The sequence below is a fragment of the Electrona antarctica genome (genome assembly GCF_951216825.1).
Source record: "Electrona antarctica genome assembly, chromosome: 5".
Classification (NCBI taxonomy): Eukaryota; Metazoa; Chordata; class Actinopteri; order Myctophiformes; family Myctophidae; genus Electrona; species Electrona antarctica.
The window spans coordinates 17056540-17076569 of record NC_136810.1 but is presented as its reverse complement, the minus strand read 5'-3'; the positions used below and the strand labels follow the sequence as shown (position 1 = coordinate 17076569).

At 42.2% G+C, this 20030-nt stretch overlaps 1 protein-coding gene across 3 annotated transcripts in view; it reads right to left on the bottom strand.

Annotated features, from left to right (window-relative positions):
• Positions 1 to 1395: 1395 nt before the first annotated feature.
• Positions 1396 to 20030, bottom strand: part of grm8b (glutamate receptor, metabotropic 8b) — a 289106-nt gene continuing 270471 nt past the window's right edge. For 2 of the 3 annotated variants that reach the window (XM_079500972.1, XM_079500971.1), the window contains exons 10-11: positions 9232 to 9501; positions 1396 to 2244 (exon numbers count right to left, since the gene is read on the bottom strand). In XM_079500972.1, coding sequence (XP_079357098.1) covers positions 2188 to 2244; positions 9232 to 9501 — 327 coding nt within the window. In that variant the 3' untranslated portion in view covers positions 1396 to 2187. The remainder of the gene's footprint in view (positions 2245 to 9231; positions 9502 to 20030) is intronic. The other variant, XM_079500973.1, reaches the window with a different exon arrangement.

Sequence of the window (20030 nt, the reverse complement as noted above, 5' to 3'; positions counted from 1 at the left end):
ATCAGAGCGTTGCATCCCTTCAGGCGATGGGACGGTACACACAGGACGCATGGAGTGTGTTTGTTTACAAGATAGTCGGCCTGACTCGGCCAGCTGTACCAGTTTACTACTATGTGGGTTATTTCTACTCTATAATGTTTTCAGATACATATTTTAGCGTGATGATTAAGTTTAAAACGAGTAATACACTGTCTGGATGTCATCTTGAATGGGATTAAAAACGGAGGTTCTCTAACTCTAACCTCGACACGTCATCACGCAGCACGTTTTCGTTTTCAGGAAGTAATTAAAATTCGATTTGTATGGACTTTTTATATAAAAATACACAAAAATGTAAATGTTCCCATTTGTTTGGCATCCGTTGTTATATGCCGTTGGTATATGCCCATTATGATGACCACAGATGTGGTCTAAAAGCGTGAAAACATACACTTTCAGATAACCTTATGAAGGTTAGACTGAAATGTTATATTCCAACTAAACTTATTTTCTTGCAATCGAAGACAGTGTGCAAAGGTTGTTTCCTTTCAGTGCGTTGGGGCACCTTGTCTGGTCTTCTACGCACATGCCTCCTTAAGGTCCTTTTGGACGGGGAGCGAGTGACGCAGGCCTGGATCAGCTCCAAGCAGGGACGTGCACACATAGACATCAAAGGGGGCTTCAGCCCCTGCCCTTTTACCCGTCTGTAAAACAACTGCCCTTTCCAGACCACGAATGCAGCATTTACTACGGTGAAATAAATGCAAATGCCACTCCTTTCCATGCCATGTCGGAAGGCAGCTTTCAGGAGAATTGCTTTTTTTTCCAAAGTCTCCTGAACTTGAACACAGTCTTTTGCGTTGAACAAATTTGTTTAGAAATCCATGTCGTACGCCCGCATCTCCACTAGCTAAAGAGGGCTGGGTTGCACCCCGAACATAGCTGATCTACAAGCTCTCAACGCGTCGCCGCGCGACGCGATGTGAGCTTGTAGATCTGCTATGTTCGCTATTTTTGTCCAAAAGTGACCTCTTACGAGATTTCAGCCCCTGCCTCTCTAACACTCTCTGCACGTCTCTGGCTCCAGGTCTGCGTCATGAGGGGTGCGGGATGCGTACCGTGGAAGAAAAGCTCACCACAATCCAGTTCTAGTCGCCCGCGGGCACAAGCACGCGCGCCACAATTTCACGCACGGGACTGCGCCGGGCAGTGAAAATACGTGTGCTTAATCTCCCCTCAAACTTCGTGCGTTGACACTTCTCATTGAAAATGAATTACTAGTTGCGTCAGTCGCTCCCCGTCTGGGCACAAAAAAAAAGAAGAAAAGAAAAAAAAAGAAGATAAATCCATGCTACACACTTTGCGAAACATTCCTTTATTATAAATAAAGTATTTGTATAAAAATTGGCATGCTTTTAAACCATGGCATTTACAGATTTCACAACCAAAAGGCTACCATTGGGTTATAGCCGATACAGTGACAAACTCATCTCATAATTGCAGCTCAGACGAATGACATGAGACAAGAAGAATTCATAAATTTTTCACAACCACAAATCATTATTATTATTTTTTAAACGTACAATTAGAATAACATCTAACATTGTTGGTCCAACAAACTCATTTTTTTTAGTAACTCTTTTTGAATTGTTTTTTCCCCCCCCCGTATTTTCCATCTTGCGTCTCGTGTTTGCTAGCACGGCATTTTGCTGGCACGACAGTTTTTAAAAGTTCATGAGTCATGTCTGTAGCAGGCCCATGTGTATGTAAACAGGAAAAAAAACAACCACACACGCACACGCACCCGCACACGCACACACACACACACACACACACACACACACACACACACACACACACACACAGACATGTTTATTTTGAGTACAGACGTTCTCAAAGTGGGGCCCAAGCTTGGACCCTGTGTGGGGGGTCCATCTCGACCCTTTACAGGTCTGAGTGCTTACAAATGGAACCCCGAATGGACCCATTTGTACGCTCTCAGAGTAATGTGGGGTCCTTGAAATTAAAACAAGCTGAGAACACACTGATTCCATATGTTGCCCCCCTGCTGCGCCATGTTTGTTGACGTGGAGCAACATCATCCAATGTCTTGTGCTTGGCTGGACGTCCTCAGGTTGTCTCGACTCTTCTCGGCACTTCTGAGGGCGGGTGTGAAACCTTGTCATTTCCGAGGCTTCATCATCATCATCACTCTTCAAATAGCATGATTTGTGTAGCTGACATATGTTGTTTTGGTTGATGGAACTGGAGGAAAAGAGAGAGAAAAGAACAGCAGGTTATTTTTATTATACTTTCAAAAGTGCTACGCAAATGACTTTTTTTGCAAAGCCAAACCCCAAAGTTCCTACTGTGGATCTTTTTGGCCTAGGGTTTTGGGTACATTAGGGTAAGCAAATTTCTTTGGTTAATATAAGTCTTATTCTGATATTGGTATTCTGATAGTACTCATTATAGAGTGTTTGTTCAGTAAAAGCAGTCTCCATGTCTTTGGGATACCAATTTTATCCAATCAGGATAGAGAACTCAGTCAGGATACAGATTGAACAAGTGAAATTGGAAGTGATGAAATGAGCAGACATTAAAGAGCTGGAGAGACCCCAGTTACTGAACAAACTGTTTACTATCAGAATATACAGCTTTAACCTTTTCAAACTTTCACAAAATATCACTTACAAGAACAGTGGTTCTCAAAGTCCTCGAGGAGGAGCTGGTACAATTGTTACTATTGTGTACTGTAGCATCGAAATCAGTTAAAAGACGTAGTGAAATGAAAAATACAGGCATTTTATTTCGTAGTTTCACGCTGAAACGCAGGTCTCATTGAAAATGAACTATAGGCGCGTTATATCGTTTCACGTTTGAAAGGCCCTTAATAAACTGTCTGGATGTTATCTTGAATGAGATTAAAAACGGAGCTGTGTTTGGACGGAAGTGCAGCAATGGGAATAAAACAGATGAATGAAATCAAGCTTCATTTGATTGATTGATTGACACGTCATCACGCATCAAGTTTTTGTTTAAAGGAAATAATTCAAATTGGACTTTTGATATAATGAATACACAAAAAATATTTTTTTTCCAATAGTTTTGGCATCTATTGTTAGGTATGCCCATATGATGACCACGGATATTGTCTCAATTAAAAACGTATTTTTAATTTCACTTTAGCCCTATACTTCTGCTATTCGAAAATAGCAGATCTACAAGCCCAAACACATTGCAGTTTGACTGAGTTGTGAGCTTGTATTTTGGAAGATTTTTTTAAATCAAGAAACTTTTTAGAGTCATTTTTTCAATTAAATCTTCTCTTATAGCGGCCCCTAGCACAAAATCTTTTGAAATGGGGGTCCGTGGCCAAATGCAGTACATTTGAGGGTCCTAGACAAGAAATTTTTTGAGAAGCACTGGATTAAGAAAATTAGCTCTGCGACCAAAGCCTTATGATATTGTCAAGTTATGTTCAATAAAATTATCACAAATCGAGAGAGAGAGAGAGAGAGAAATTAGTTTACAGTAAATCAAACAGCCATACACAATTATTTAATTGAATTAGAAAAAATACAGTTGCCGAGGGACACATCTCTCAGGAGACCAGAAGGGCAGAAGGGGAGGTAAATGTAATTTTCCCATCTCTTTTGTATATAGTGTTTGTATAAATTGATGACATGTATTTATGCTATGCTAATCAATCAATCAATCAATCAATCAATCAACTACCCTACAAAACGGGTAGTGCTACAACACTTTACTCCTGTGCTGTGTGACTTCTGAGATTAAATTAAAACACAGGCCCTTTCACGAGATGTTGGAATTAAGCCAATTTACTATGTTGTTAGATAAGGAGGAATGGAGTTCAGTCAGCACAATTTGAGGAGAGAGAGAGAGAGAGAGAGAGAGAGAGAGAGAGAGAGGGAGAGGGAGAGGGCTTTGAAGTCTAAATTCGAGTAGTCAACAATTTTGCCTCATCAGATCCATTCCCATGGGTGACTCCTTTTAACAAAATGGAGAGTAGACATATACAGTATATATATAGCCTACATTAAATCCAAGTCTCTGTCTATCACCAGAGAGACTTTCACAGCTATAACACCAGTCCTATGGAGCGTAAATAGTGGGCCATTTATACAGTATATCGCTGATGTCGGGCAGAAACCTCATATCTCCAAGTTTCACGTTTTTATGTTTTTTTTGTTTTTCTTAAATCAAAGCCATACTTCGTAATGCAAGAGTTTCACACAAAATTGGTGAAAATAGCAGATTTACAAGCACACAACGCCTCGGCTATTTTCAGTTTTAAATCATTTTTAAAATCATAATAAAAAAGGAACGTTTTTGGACTACAAGGTTCCATCCGACAACAACAATATAAAAAGCTATATAGTTTAATGTTACTGTTAATCTAAATGTGCCGATATGCCATTTTGTTCATTTTGATAACTTAACCACTTAAACCCTATACCGTATACTTGACCGGGAGTTGACCGTGAGTCATACTTGGTCTTTTTTCACTCTACACAGATTTTCTTCCCCCACAATATTCGCCTAAAGGGACGCTATAGTGTTCAAGTGGTTATGAAGATGCATCATCAACTATAGGCTATACTTACCGGTACTTATGTATTTATCATTTACTGAAAAGCTTTGAAAGCACTTATATTACATACATCTGTGTGCCTTGTAGGGTTGTCAAAAGTAGGGATACTTCGATACTTGTCTAAAACAATATAATCTCTGTTATACAGTATCGAAGCTATAAAAAGAATAAGGAAAAAAACAATTAAAAAAAACTGACCTAGAATCAGTTTTTCAACCCAAGGCTGCACAGATGAAACAACACAGAAGAAGAAAACCAACTGATCCCAGACCTGTGGCTGTACCACGTGAATATTTTCACTGGTGGAGGCAGAGGAAAGTAGTGCATCTGCAGCTGCACATGAGTGAGTGGATGTAAAACACAGAAAGACAAGTCAAAACCCTTTTCTTTTTCTTTATTTACCCAGGGTAGCTGAGCAAAAGTGCTCATTTCCAGCAACACTGACACACACTATAGGCAGCCCTTAAAGTTTGCCCTTAAATAGCTGATCTACAAGTTCACAATTGAGAGGCGTTGTGAGGTAGTATATCAGAAAATAGATTGGACAATATAATGTCCAATCAGACAGGAGTGACATTAGCCTGACACTCAGTCTGAATTTTAATCTTGTTTCACTTCATTATTCATACTGAAAGCCCTCCCCACGGCAGCAGTTTCTGGAATGGGCGTTGTCAAAGCGTCAGTCTTCGGCGATTGGTTCATACCAACCAATCAGAATAGTAGGAAAGCAGATGATGTTGTTGTCAATCATGTGGCTATGGCTAACCCGGTTGCTAACCAACAACAACACAGTCAACGAGCGCTACTAGCATGTAAACAAAAGCGGTCATCACACTATGTAATATAAAGACTGAATTAATTTCCAAGCGGATTCCTCACAGCTTACGTCAGTGCAACCACACTTGCAATTTCCCAGAATTGCACCTTTCTAGTTTATTTTATATTTGTTAAAATATGTGTTAAATAGCTCTATTCTGATAGTAATTATGGCTATAGAGTGTTCAGTAACAGTATAAATAACGTCCATATTCTGCTAGTAATCACTGCAGTGTTTGTTAAGTACCAGTGTTAAATATCTCTATATTTGTAAGGCCTATTCATAGTCTGGATTTCCGGTGGTGAGGTGACCACCGCTCCGGTGGTGAGCTGACCACCGGAGCTGAAATAACGTTGAGCGGTGGTGAGAAAAAACAGAGAGAAGGGCTGGAGCGGTGGCGGTGGTTTGCTCTTCACCACGGCTCGTGACGTCATGTTGTAGTTCGGTGGTCACCTCACCACCGAAAATCCAGACTATGTATGAGCCTTTATAATAATCCTTGCTAAGTGTGTTTATTCAGTAACAGGGGTCTCCGCGTCTCTACAACTCTTTATTAGTAAACACAGCAATCTCAGGATACCAATTTATCTTTCTTTCTTTTAACCCCTTAATTCTCCCCAATGTAGTTACACTCCCTGCTGACAGGTGCCGCCCCAGCCCGTTGGATTACATGTAGTGACAATTATCACCCTCCCCTCCCGGCTTCCCTCCCACAAACACAGGCCAATGGTGTTTGTGTCGACATTCGACAGAGCTGGATGCACCATTGTGGATTCGAACCAACACCCTCTGCGGTGGAGGGCAGGCACTTTTCCCCAATACAGGATACCAATTTCCTCCAATCAGGAGAGAGAACTCATACAGGCAAAGCAAGTGCATTTGGAAGTGATGAAGCTAAATGAATTACTAAATTGAAAATGTAACACTATAAAATTGTGACTGATAATGGGTTCTGAAATTGTATTTTATGTTTAGAGCAGGAAAGACAGAGACCAATTTTATTCAACAAACTACAATCAGAATGTACTTGTAGTGCTTTGACTATTTAACTTCGGGGACTTTCGGGGCAAAGCTATGCCAGTGTTTACAGCTATATTTGGCTGACTGTTTATGTTCATGACTAATTTAGCAGGACAGCTCGTGCACTGTTTAATTAACGTGTCTGACACGAGTCAAGTGAATCATGCTGTGCCATGGCACTCAGTGACAGCTCTTGTTAGGCAACATTTGAAACAAAACAACTTTATGACTTTGACCTCATCAATTAAGCTCAATTTAAACTCATCTCAAAGCTCACGGCATGCTGCAGGTGTTGTCGGCATGTCACACCGTTGTGTGACGGAGTAATAACAATGATTTAATCGCCAGGCCTTGTGCAAATGTATAATATCTGTAGGCTATATAGATCTCGGTCTTCGCATTGGTTAATCAGTAACCACTTAAACCCCAGCATCCGTATTCTGGAATAAACGTTTGGCAGAAAATAGCAGATCGACAAGCTATGAGCTATCTGCAGCAGAGATATTTAAAGGCGTAGTGAAACGGAAATGGTGGGCATTTTATTTTTAAGTTTCAGCCGGTTTCAGCATGAAACGAAGGCTCTGAAGTTTCTGAAACAATCAGAGCGTTGCATCCCTTCAGGCGATGGGACGGTAGCAGGGGACGGTAGCTATGCTACACGCAGTACGCATGGAGTGTGTTTGTTTACAAGTCAGATAGTCGGCCAGCTGTACCAGTTTACTGATATGTGGCTTATTTCTACCCTATAATGTTTTCAGATACATATTTTGGCGTGATGATTAAGTTGAAACAGAGTAATACACTGTCTGGATGTTATCTTGAACGGGAATAAAAACGGAGGATTTCTGTAATCAGTAGCAGCTGTGTTGGACAGTGTTGGACGGATGCGCAGATATGGGGAAATCAAACCGGTGAGCTTCATTTTTATTGGCTTTTATTGATGTGGGCCTCTACACGTCATCACGCAGTACGGTTTTGTTTTCAGGAAGTAATTAAAATTCGTTTTATGGACTTTTGATATAAAAATACACAAAAATTAAAATGTACCCATTTTTTTGGCATCCATTGTTAGGTATGCTCATATGATGACCACGGATGTGGTCTAAAAGTGTGAAAAACATATTTTTCATTTCACTACGCCTTTAAAGTGCAGTGACAAAGGAAAAGACACTAGGCTACTAGTAAGGAGCCCTGATATTCTTGTTTCATTGTACTGTACAGTACGTAATATCCTTAATTTATACAGTGATGTTATTGTTTTTATTTCATTAAATGTATCCTTTATTTATACCGTGCAAACAGACTGAGAACACTTTAATGTGTTTACGATTGAAGGAACAAGCAAACATTCACCGTTTTGTCATACCAGTTTGGTGACTATTTCAGTTCGAGCACTGTGTACAAGAGTACTAATAAAAATAAAATAAAAACTATTATCATTTAACATGCCTAGGATCGTACCATTATTATTATTATTATTTTCTATTTGCCGTGGTCGAAAGAGGTACCATATACAAACGCTTTTTTATACTAATTTATATTAGTATCAAACGTTTTTCCTATCAAAGTTTTAATTTATGACAACCTAATCAGTGGTTGAACAGAAAGCAACCAAGTAGGCCTACATGTATCCAAGTGCTGTACTTAAGTAACATTTTTGAGGTGCATTTGTTTCTCAATACTTCTACTCCACTTCTTCTCATAGGCAAACTTTTTATACAAAATGTATTTGAAAACTTTAGGTACAAGTTACTTTGTAGATCAATATCACAAAGCCCTATTTTATGTCTTAAACAGCAGAACATGTTTTGAGCATGGCAGATCTGCTATTTATTTACATAAGTAAAACATCTGATGACTTCCACCACTGACCCTGTGTTTGAGCTTCTGAAGCATACACTGTAGCTACTCTCTATACACTGTAGCTACTCTCTATACACTGTAGCTACTCTCTATACACTGTAGCTACTCTCTATACAAATGTATCAGATGACCACTGGGGGGCATTACCACCAGTGTTCATTTTGCAGACTAAAGAAACGTTTGTCAACTACAAAAACAAAATATAAACTAAGCTATGATGACTAAAACTATGACTTATTACAGGGGTTCTCAACCTGTGCGTCGCGACCCCTCGGGGGGGTCCTGGAATTATTTATTATTACTTTACAGAAAGGCCCTTTCACCAACCCTACCTCGGGTATGGGCACTGATGACGCGGATGAGGGAACACGCCCCCAGCGTCCACAGCGGGAATCGAACCCAGGACCTTCTAGCTGTGAGACGACAGCACTACAGACTGTGCCACCGTGCCCGCAATAATAAATAAAAACTTGACTAAAATGTTAGGGAGGGACTAGTGCAGAAGAGATCCAGTAGAACTAAGACAATGACTAAGTCATTTTATGCTTGGTCGTGTGCAGGTCTCTCTCTGAAAATAGCAGATCTACACGCTCACAGTGTGTGCAAGTGCAACACGTTGTGAGCTTGTAGATCTGCTATTTTCGGCACACAGCTGAGTATATAAACCAGGCAATTCAATGCCATCACAGCCGGCACAAAATACAATTTCAGTTGACGAAATCAACTGTAGATTTCGTCGACTAAAATTAGCTGTCAAAAGGGCTTAAACTTCTAGTGATTTTTACTAGTTGACTAGTTGCCTAGTTTACTAGTCGACTAGATCATGAGGCCTTTTTTTTACTGGTACTTGGTACTAGTCAACTAGTACCAACAAGGTCGACTAGTGGATTTACTAGTCGACTAGTTGAATAGTAGGGCTCAAAGCCCTAAAACTCACACTGGTGTGCGGTCTCTTACCGCTGGCCTCCACGCCCTCGCACAGCTCCGTCTTGACCTCGCCGTTGGGCCGCTCCGACGACGCCAGCTGGGAGAGCTTGCTGGTCATGGTGGCCGCCGTGACGATGGCCTTGAAGCTGCGCTTGCGCTTGGGCACGTTCTGCTCCGGGTGGACGATGATGATGTACACCTTGGGCATGTAGAGCATCCCCAGAGACACCGAGGCGCTCAGGCTGAGAGACACGGTCAGCGTGGCCGTCTGGATGTACATCTAGAGGAAGAGACGGAAGAGATTGATAAAATGGATATAGCTTTATTGATCCCGCCCGCCGGGGAATGGCAGCACAGGAGTTCAGACTTCAGAGTTACAAAGTTGCCAATCTCTCAAGACAGATTCTTCTGCGCAATACGTCAGTACCACTGCCCTAAACATGTAGTGTTGTTGTTAGTAGGAATACACACAGGAGCACCCGGGAGGTAGAGGAAGGTATAGCCAAACCAAGTTCCTGTTTCTAAACAAAATTAGGAGGTGGTGCCTCCAGAGGTTTACAGAATATGTTTGTTTTTACCATGGGTTCCCAGATTGCAAAGTTACAGATGCAGAGTAAGGCAAGTACTGTCAGATAACAACAATACAAAGGTAATCAGCACCCCTGTATATTTGCACCATGGTGGGATCATGTTTAAGTATTACAGCTGTGTTTGTTAATCCTATCAGTCAGACATACACAGCAGCAGACTGTTGCTTCCTTCACCAAAAACAATATTCTTGTCCTTCACTGAATACCACTCATTTTACAGTTTACTATTTCATTAATATACCTTAGAGTTGTTGTGTGGAAATAATACAAAAAAGTCCCCCCATTCTGTGTTGCCTAGAACTGGAGGTCTGGAAAAAAAATCAATAAAAGATGTACTTCATTATGTTACTGATTTTTTTCAGACCTCCAGTTCTACTCTAAGGTATATTAATGACATAGTAAAATGCTGAAAATGAGTGGTATTCCCCTTTAACGCACTTAACGCACGCACGCACGCACGCACGCACGCACACACGCACACACACGCACACACACACACACACACACACACACACACACACACACACACTGGTGTAGTGGTGGTGGAACCCCTAGCCAGCACAGCTGTCAGAAGGTCCAGAATGCACCTGCTCACACAACGCCGCTGTGCGGAGGAGACACCACTCGTGTAACCATGGTAACTGGCTAAGGAAAAAGGCGAAGCGTGCCTTAACAGCTCTCTCAGTGCCCCCCCCCCCCCCCCCCCCCCCCTCTGCCCACATGTAGACTTATTTCACTGGCGTGAATTGGGGGCTCGTCCAGGGAAAAAGACAGCAAGGTTGAAATAAAAGGTGTGAGCACTGTCAAAAAGTGAGTTGCGATGAGGCCTCTTACTCTTTTTTATGTTGGGCCAAAAGCACCAAAGGCTTTGGGATTGTGCGTCTTCACTGTATATACCTCTGAGGGTTTTTATTCATTTGAAGGATCCCTTATAACTCTGAGAGGGTACAAATGGTTCCAATTGGACCATTCAAATGGACCTGTAAACTAAAGAGTCCGTTTGGAACTGCCCCAAGGAACCCACGTCGAGAACCACTGGTATACAGTAACTAGACGACCTACTGTGTGCACAGTACTGTGACACCCTGTGAGCTTGTAGATCTGCTATTTCCAGTTTAGAGACAAACCAAGTATAAATCAGTCATCACAGGGTGTGTTGGCGGAGAACGGGGAACAAACAAAGAAAACATATGGTGCGTTTCCCCGGGAGTCCGCACACATGGCGGCGGTAAGGTGATTGAGGCGGCGAGGAAATCATTATGAATATGTATTGTTGTCGACGCCGCAGCATAAAGCCATGCGTGGGGCTTCCGAGGGAACAACCTCCGCAGTGATTTATTTATTCAGCATGCTCAAAAAAACTGTAATTACAAACCCAGTGGTACAGTAGAGTAGGCTATACGTGCGGTTCAAGGACCTATAAAACATGTTTTGTCGAGGCGACGGATGTTGTGAAGTGAACCCGGGGCAGAGAATGAGAAAGTCCAAATACTTTTGTTTGCTTCCTGTTCACCATTTGTTTTGCGGACATATACTGTAGAAGCCAGGGACGTGCACACATAGACATCAAAGGGGGCTTCAGCCCCTGCCCTTTTACCCGTCTGTAAAACAAATGCCCTTTCCAGACCACGAATGCAGCATTTACTATGGTGAAAGAAATGCAAATGCCACACTCCTTTCAAGAGAATTGCTATTTTTCCCCGAAGTCTCCTAACTTGAACACAGTATTTTGCGCTGAACAAATTTGTTTAGAAATCCATGTCGTTACACCGCATCTCCACTAGCTAAAGAGTGCTGCGGGTTGCACCGCGAAAATAGCTGATCTACAAGCTCTCAACGTGTCGCAGCGTGACGCGTTGTGAGCTTGTAGATCTGCTATTTTTGTCCAAAAGTGCCCTCTTACGGGATGTCAGTCCCTTCCTCTCTAACACTCTCTGCACGTCCCTGTACAGCTGCTGCTGTATATCTTTTGATCCAACGTTTGTTAGCGGACAGAAAGCTGCCATGTGGCCTTTCTGTTGTAGAGACACATTAGGAGGATGCATTATACATTATACTATATTGTTTTTATGGTTGTTTGTATCTAACTGATTATGCACTTGTACATAATACAGTAAGATATGACATGATATTTGGTAGCTTGTAGGAGCCAAGATGGGCTTGATAGCTATTATTTTTGTATTTTGTTACATCTCTGTCTGTTGTGGTTCAGCTTGTCCTTGTAGCAGCTATGGTCTGATCCCACTGCTCGTTGGCAGAACTAACTTGCCGCCGATCTGTGTCAGATTGTGTCTATAACGTTCTTCTCCCCATGATATGTACATTAAAGCATAACCATCACCACCTAGAATACTGTCTGGACTCCTATTGCCTCACCAATTACTGATTGATCCAGAATTGATTCTAGTGAGGGTTTTTTCTTTTTGCAGAGCTCCCCCTCGCTGCCTCAATAAAATAGTTTATCTTTAGGATAGGAGCGGACTTGAGCCACGAGAGGCACGACCGAGCGAGCAGTGCAGGCGAGCGAGTCGCCCTGCCATGCGTTGCGAAGTCCGTTTCAGCCAACTCAGCACCATTGGAGATAATGTTCCGATAAGGGACAGAATCCTAACTCACATCCCTCCTCGTCAACATGTGACCCGGTCAAATCCGTCCGAAATCTCCCCCCTTTGCTGCCTTGGGAGTGAGAACGCGTTGGCAGAAAAATAGGGGGATCTCAATAATGTTGAGATTTTGTCAGGTTTTTCTGCTGAGCTACACTCAACATTACAAGTCTAATCTCGAAGTACTTCTGGTAAATTCATAGTGTAAAGACTATTAAAAAAGAAAGCTCCAGAACAACTGATACAGCCGAGACTATAAGGGAGGGAAGGAAAATGCTGTCTCAGCTGTTACAAAACGCTTCATTTCATAGAGGGAACTCGTTCTGTTAACCAGAAAATGTATTACTGAGGCCTGTGATTGCAAAGACTATTATTTTGATGATAATAATAATGTTTCCCAATGAATTTCCGTTATCACTCACTCACAGGGGTCAGTTACAGTGCATACACATGCCTGCATGTAAATTGGGTTGCTCAGGGGTGGTGGTGACTTGTCCAATCACATGGTTTTATACATCGAGTTCAAATTAAGTTCAGTCAGCAGCAGCACACCACCAAATACACATTGAACACATCCTTGCAGTTGGAAAAGAGTAATCCCAATGTGTAATAATATAATCAAATGTAATACTTCACGAGGTTCAAAATAAATACTGTTGTTGACCTTCTGTTGCCATAATTCTGCAAAACAGGCTAAAGTCACTGGCACAGAACAACTGTAGAGTCCCACGGCGTCCCTATTCTGTAAATGACATACACTGCCCTACAAAGGCTACAAAGCCAAAGTGCAAAAAAAAAAAAAAAAAAGGCTGATATTTGGTCTAAAGGTCTCCACACACCGGACGCGAATCGGATGCGAATTCGGATTTTTAGCGGCGTTTCTCCATCGGTTTTCCGAAAAACGTGTTTCTAGCCAAATGAGATGATCGGCAAATCAGTGTAAGGTTCTTGAGGTAATTGTTTATCCCTTGAAATCGCAAAGACTAATTTGAACTTTGGAACACACAGAATGAGTCGGTGTGTCCAAAATAGCTATATCTAATTTTGGTGAAGAGGTTTGATGTAGAGGGATAAACAATCGTATCCAGTATATAGATCCCTGGGGCACACCGGTCAAGACATGCTTCCTGCCATCTGCGTTAATAAATAAATACCACGCTTAGCGGCAATAACGTAGATCTTTTATAGTGCTTATGATCGATCAAGTCGTAATGCTACTCACATTAGCATTGGGTTGCTATAGCTAATGTTGTGAACAATACTGGAGCGGGCGCATCTTGAATTACGCGCGCATCTGCGGCTGCGCCCACTAGAGACCTGTGGATGGAGTTTTTTGCCACCCACAACCGCAAATTAATTATCCGCCAACTGCGGATACCCGCGGCAACCACGGCTAAATCCGCCATCCCCAGGTCTCTACTGGCTTGGCACACCACAATGGAACTATATGAGGGCATAACCTATAACCCAACTCACCCGTTATCCAACCGCATTAATTATATCCTCCTATTTATATTAACCGCACTATCCGCCAACCGCGGTTACCCGCAGCAACCCACTCTGTTTCTCTCAGTCGCCTTTATCTCCAACTCCTTGTCCCAGATGGCATATTTCTGGTCAAAACAAGGTTTATGGTCGCGAAGAGGCTATCTCACCGCCGTGGATTGGGCCAATCCACAGCAGTGGAGACCCATGGTTTGAGAATAACTGCCCTAAATCAACATGGCAACACAAGTATATAAAAAAAAACAGTGGGTATAGTGAGAAAAAATCTGATTGACAAGCTCACAACACATTGCAGCCAGGGGTCATCACCACAATGACGTTTTATATGGGCATTTTCGTCAGGAAAAACATGAGCGGTCAAACATATTATCAGAAACACATTAGCCATGAATGTACACTAATATGCAGTTCTCAGATGTTTCTGGCTCAGGGCGCCCCTGCAAATAACCTTTTCCATCAACAGCACCCCTTAATCACATTGTTACTTTGTAGTAACCACACATTAATTTGTCATAATTATGTAAATCATTCCCCTTAAGATAAAACACGTCACGGTGAAAACCCGAAAGTAATGTTATACTTGACATTTAAGTTGAGGTGAAGCACCTAGAAGGATTTTGTTTAAACCTGTAGTGCTGCGGGTTGTCTGCTACGGCAGTACTGTTCTCATACTTGACATTTAACCCAATCATTTAACCCATCAAAAATAGCATATCTACATCTCACAATGTGTGGCAGATCTGCTTTGGCAAAGGTGTTTGTACCTGCATGGAAAAAAGTACAGAGCAACTCAGGTTTACTGACTATAGGCTCTAAGTGGTTAAACTGAAGGGATATATAGATATTCCAAGTATGATCAAAGTATTCTGCGGCACCCCTGGGCTTGCACCACAACACCCTCTTTGAGAAACCATGCACTCCTAATGCATAGTAAAATAATAATAATAAAAAGTGTCCTGACTCCTACTTGAACCTGGTAGTCACCAGGTAAGTCAAGCCACTGCATGTATACTGACTGTATACAATATTCATGCATGGATTCAGCATGGTCCAATAAGTCTATTCACTGCACTGTATACTGGCTGTGTGTACAGGCATCAATGCAGCATTGCTCAATTCTATTCACTGTATACTGGCTGTGTACAGGCATGGATTCAGCATGGCCCAGGTCTATTTCGTGCGTGGGATTTGGTGTGCAACCATGCATAAAACAAGGGTTACTCTGGCTGTTGGTGTCGGTGGCTCACACTCATTTTAATGCCTCTTGGAAATTCATTACCTCTGATCTGGCCCAAAAAAACTGCCTCCTGCCATGATCAAAGCCAGGCTAGGTTTTTAGCCCATTTAGACCTGAGGACGATTCTACAAATGTCATATATGTCATGACAGTTTTCTGAAAAACCCATGTTTCTATGTCAGTGGTGGTCAACCTTTTTCACGTCAAGGTCCCCCAGAATTATCTGTACGTGGCCGTGGACCCACATCTGAAAATATGTAGTTCCAGGGACTCCCCCAGAAGCAAAGATTTGAGTTAAAAACGTTCGCTCTGAAAGAATATATATATTCAAAGATTTGCGCCACATTTTCACAATCTTTCAAAAATAGCAGACCTACAAGCTAGTGCTGCGCTACAAGCTTGTAGATCTGCTATTTTTGAGTGGTGTAAACCACTCCTATGACTGGCTTTGTTAGTTTACGTGTCTGTCTGTCTGTCTGTCTGTGCTCAAAAAATGAGCATGGTTGCTACGGTCACCCAGTTCACCCGGGTGTGATTTCATTACGTCAGACATTACGTCAGACCACAGCTGATCAGTCTATATAAGACCTTACACCACTCAGTTCACACGGGTGTGATTTTTTCAATAGCTAAAGCATAACATAATGCTTGAAACACCAAAAGGGGGTTCCCCGCCCAGAATGGGTTAATATGCCATTAGAGTCACTCTAACTGGAGCCCAGCTTGGTGGTGACTGGTGGCAAGGCCTAGTTTAAAGCAGCAGCGCATGCAGTCTCCTTAGATCTATAATACGAGCACGGTAGCACCCAGGGATTCAGGCAGGAGGCACGAAGCCAAGAAAGCAAATAAAATCACCCCAGCTTTTAGGTCAGGGAATCTGGGGCATAAAGCTCACTGACATTTAGAGTACCGGCAGCACTCTATGCTGTGTGGACACTGGCAGTCACTTCTTATAGACAGGAGAGAGAGAGAGAGAGAGAGAGAGAGAGAGAGAGAGAGGCTATTGAACACATCACGGGTGAAGTGCTTAAAATTTAAGTATGGATGGAAGGGGTGCAGTATACTGCCCTATTATGCTCCATTGTACTGTATGATGGCATCATCACACACCTAAAATAGCTGATCACCAAGGTCAAAACGTGATGCATCCGCAACAACAGGTTTTGAGCTTGTCGATATGGTATTTTTTTGCTGCATGACGAGTCTAAGTCAAAGTATAAACCGGTGCTTTTAGGAGCCCGAGGAGGAGGGCTGCATTCGCAAGCTAGGTATATAGAGGCAGTGGTCTGGCGGTTGGGATGGACTGCTGACGGTGGTGCCCTGCATAATGAAATGGCATTTTGGTATTCTGCCTCATGGTCCCGGGGAGGATTGGGATGCAACTCACAACACACATAAGCTGACGTTTCGTTTGTGGCGTTTGGAGGGCTGTAACCTTTATCATGATCATTATATATCATTATATAGCACTGCATTAATACTAGAGCTATCTGCAGCCCATCTGTTAGGTAATAGACCACTGAAGTCCTGGCGTGACTCATCATGTTTATCTCCCTTTCTCTATGGAGAATAACATTGGTTCATCTTAAAATCGTCTCATATATAAGCACTGTCTCTGCAATATTGTCGCGAAGGTATCTTTTACGACAGTGACTGACTGTCGTAAACGTATATAACTCATATTTGATACAGTCTGTTTCTAGAGAAAGTTTGGCAGCAGTTACATTAGCGTTTTCTCGCAGTCAGTTGATTCTTCATATCATACGAGTGAAACCACCAAGATCATTTGTTTATTGTTGGAACACAGTTCTTGTTCGACGCGATTTAAAACAAAGTCTATGTGAATTCAGAATGTGGGGGGAAAAAAACGCACAAACTGGGTAGATGTGAAATTACGTCAGAGTTCGGCAATTGATGTACTGTAGATAGTTGGATACTCATCTGATAATATGCACATCATTACATCAAGAGCAGCACCTCCAGACTCTTGAACAGTTTCTACTTGTCAACAATTAGACTGCTGAACAAGAACTAGGACTGGTGACACTGCACAGACTGAACTGAATTGGTCTCTTGTTCTAGTAGAGACTACTATAAATATACACATAGGCTACATCACTATTATTTATTTTTATATGCATACATATTGTACCATGTAGATTAGTCATGTACTATGCACTTTATGTTTTTCTTTTAACTGCAATGATGAGCCTGCACAAACAAGAATTTCACCCATGTTACTTGTAATGTGATGTGACAATAAAGTTTGATTCTCTCTGATTCTCTTCTAAAAGGTGTAGCTTTCAAATGCTGTGGTAAACTTGTAGCCTGAGGAAGGTCGCAAGACCGAAACGTTGCTTTAATAAAATGCTCTGAACCCAGTGCGGGTGTCCCTCCCAGGGACGGATTAGCCCCACAAGGGCCCCCCTAGCGCGCGTGCGCGCAGAAATTTCGAGGTTTTTTGTGTTTTTATCATATTTTTTACCTACATTTAACTAAATCAATGGCCAATGGAAGGTCCCCAGGAGCTTTTTTCAGGGCCTCAAACCCATTACAGGGCTTTACATTTTCCCAGAAGGGCCCCTCAGAGCCAAGGGCCCCTGGGCCACGGCCCCATTGGCCCAATGGCTAATTTGGCCCTGGTCCCTCCTTTCCACATTGTATATGCCTCGTCATCATCGCACCTGCTCCAAATTACCTACCGGGTGTGCGGAAGTCATCTCTCTATAAACTTGTAGATGGTGACAGCTAGCTGTGAAATGACTTAAACCACTTAAACCCTTTAGTCCAGAATGCCACAGGCAGAACTTTTGGTCCTCAACCAGCTAACGAGTTCACATGTCTCCCCCCTTCTCCCTCCATTGGCTCCTATGGTAAGTATGGTTACTGCCTGCACAGAATCCAAAACACAGAAGTTGGCCTACAAAGCAACCCAAAGGTACTGTATGGCACCCCTCCAGTTATATCTTAGTTAAGTATTGAATAGATAATTGAATGATATTTAGTATTGATGGAAAGGGGGTGGGAGCAATAAGCTATGCTTCTTCTCACTCCTTTTGCTTTTTTATTATTTTGTACTGCTTGTTATTATTCTGACGTTTCTGTTTATATTGTTTTAAAATTGCTTTATTCAAATAAACATTTCAATCAATCTTAAAATGACTGGAAGCGTCAATGGAGGGCTCATCTGAGGACGACCTAGAGAGAGAGAAAGTGCTATTTGCTCCTACAATGTATTTAGCCACTCTTGCAAAAAGTCTGAGAGTGGATTAGACTTGCTCTGCTGCACGTTACTCACACTTACACCTCTAACGCTAATTCATACAATATGTAGTTGGGACAGCGGGGAGAGGGGGGGGGGGGTGTCTATCTCTCTCTCTCAGTCTCAGCTAAGGTCTAGAGGGGGGTGGGGGGGGGGGGTGTCTCTGCTTTATCTGTCTCTCTCTCTCAGTTTCAGCTAAGGTCTAGAGAGCTAATCGATCAACGGCATATTTAGTGTGCACACTGCCAGTATAGGACACAGAGGTTACGTACCTCCACTATCCCATCCCCCCGCCCATCATTCACATTTCTTGGTTAAGTGACGTCAATGGAACCGTTGTGTTCCAACATGCTTCTCCTTCGCACCATCCATGTTGGCACGGCGCACGTATACTGACTTCTCATTAGCGCGTGTCACTCCCACACTCCGCTATATACCCAGACCTTTATGGCTTCGCCTGCCACACATCGTTCATACAGCAGAAACACAAAGACTCAAATTGGATTATTTTGCGGATGACTAATAAAAGTGTTGCATGTCAAGTTTCAATTTAGTTTTAATTAGGTTTTAACCCATTCAAATCGATATGGTATTTTTTTGCTGCATGACGAGTCTAAGTCAAAGTATAAACCGGTGCTTTTAGGAGCCCGAGGAGGAGGGCTGCATTCTCAAGCTAGGTATATAGAGGCAGTGGTCTGGCGGTTGGGATGGACTGCTGACGGTGGTGCCCTGCATAATGAAATGGCATTTTGGTATTCTGCCTCATGGTCCCGGGGAGGATTGGGAAGCAACTCACAACACACATAAGCTGAGGTTTCGTTTGTGGCGTTTGGAGGGCTGTAACCTTTATTATGATCATTATATATCATTATATAGCACTGCATTAATACTAGAGCTATCTGCAGCCCACCTGTTAGGTAATAGACCACTGAAGTCCCCCTTTCTCTATGGAGAATAACATTGGTTCATCTTAAAATCGTCTCATATATAAGCACTGTCTCGGCAATATTGTCGCGAAGTTATCGTTTACGACAGTGACTGACTGTCGTAAACGTATATAACTCATATTTGATACAGTCTGTTTCTAGAGAAAGTTTGGCAGCAGTTTCATTAGCGCGTGTCACTCCCACACTCCGCTATATACCCAGACCTTTATGGCTTCGCCTGCCACACATCGTTCATACAGCAGAAACACAAAGACTCAAATTGGATTATTTTGCGGATGACTAATAAAAGTGTTGCGTGTCAAGTTTCAATTTAGTTTTAATTAGGTTTTAACCCATTCAAATTGCAAAAGCATCCATGTAGATTTAGCGTTGGCTATTAAAAAATAGCAGGCACTGTAGTCTATACAAGCTCACAGCGTGCCACTCACAGCTTGTAAATCTTCTCATTTTGAACATTAAAAAAAACAACCTGAAAGTATATCAATATATCAATGTGTGGGTCCTTGGCACGGAAGAACTACTGCTTTAGAAGGCATTTTTAGAGTCGGCCTCAGGTCTTAATGGGTCAATATTAGAAATGTCATGTGCATGTGAATATGACTAATACATGATCACACTCATTAGTTAAAGGTCAAGAACAGACGTGACGTGTCTGCGTGATAGG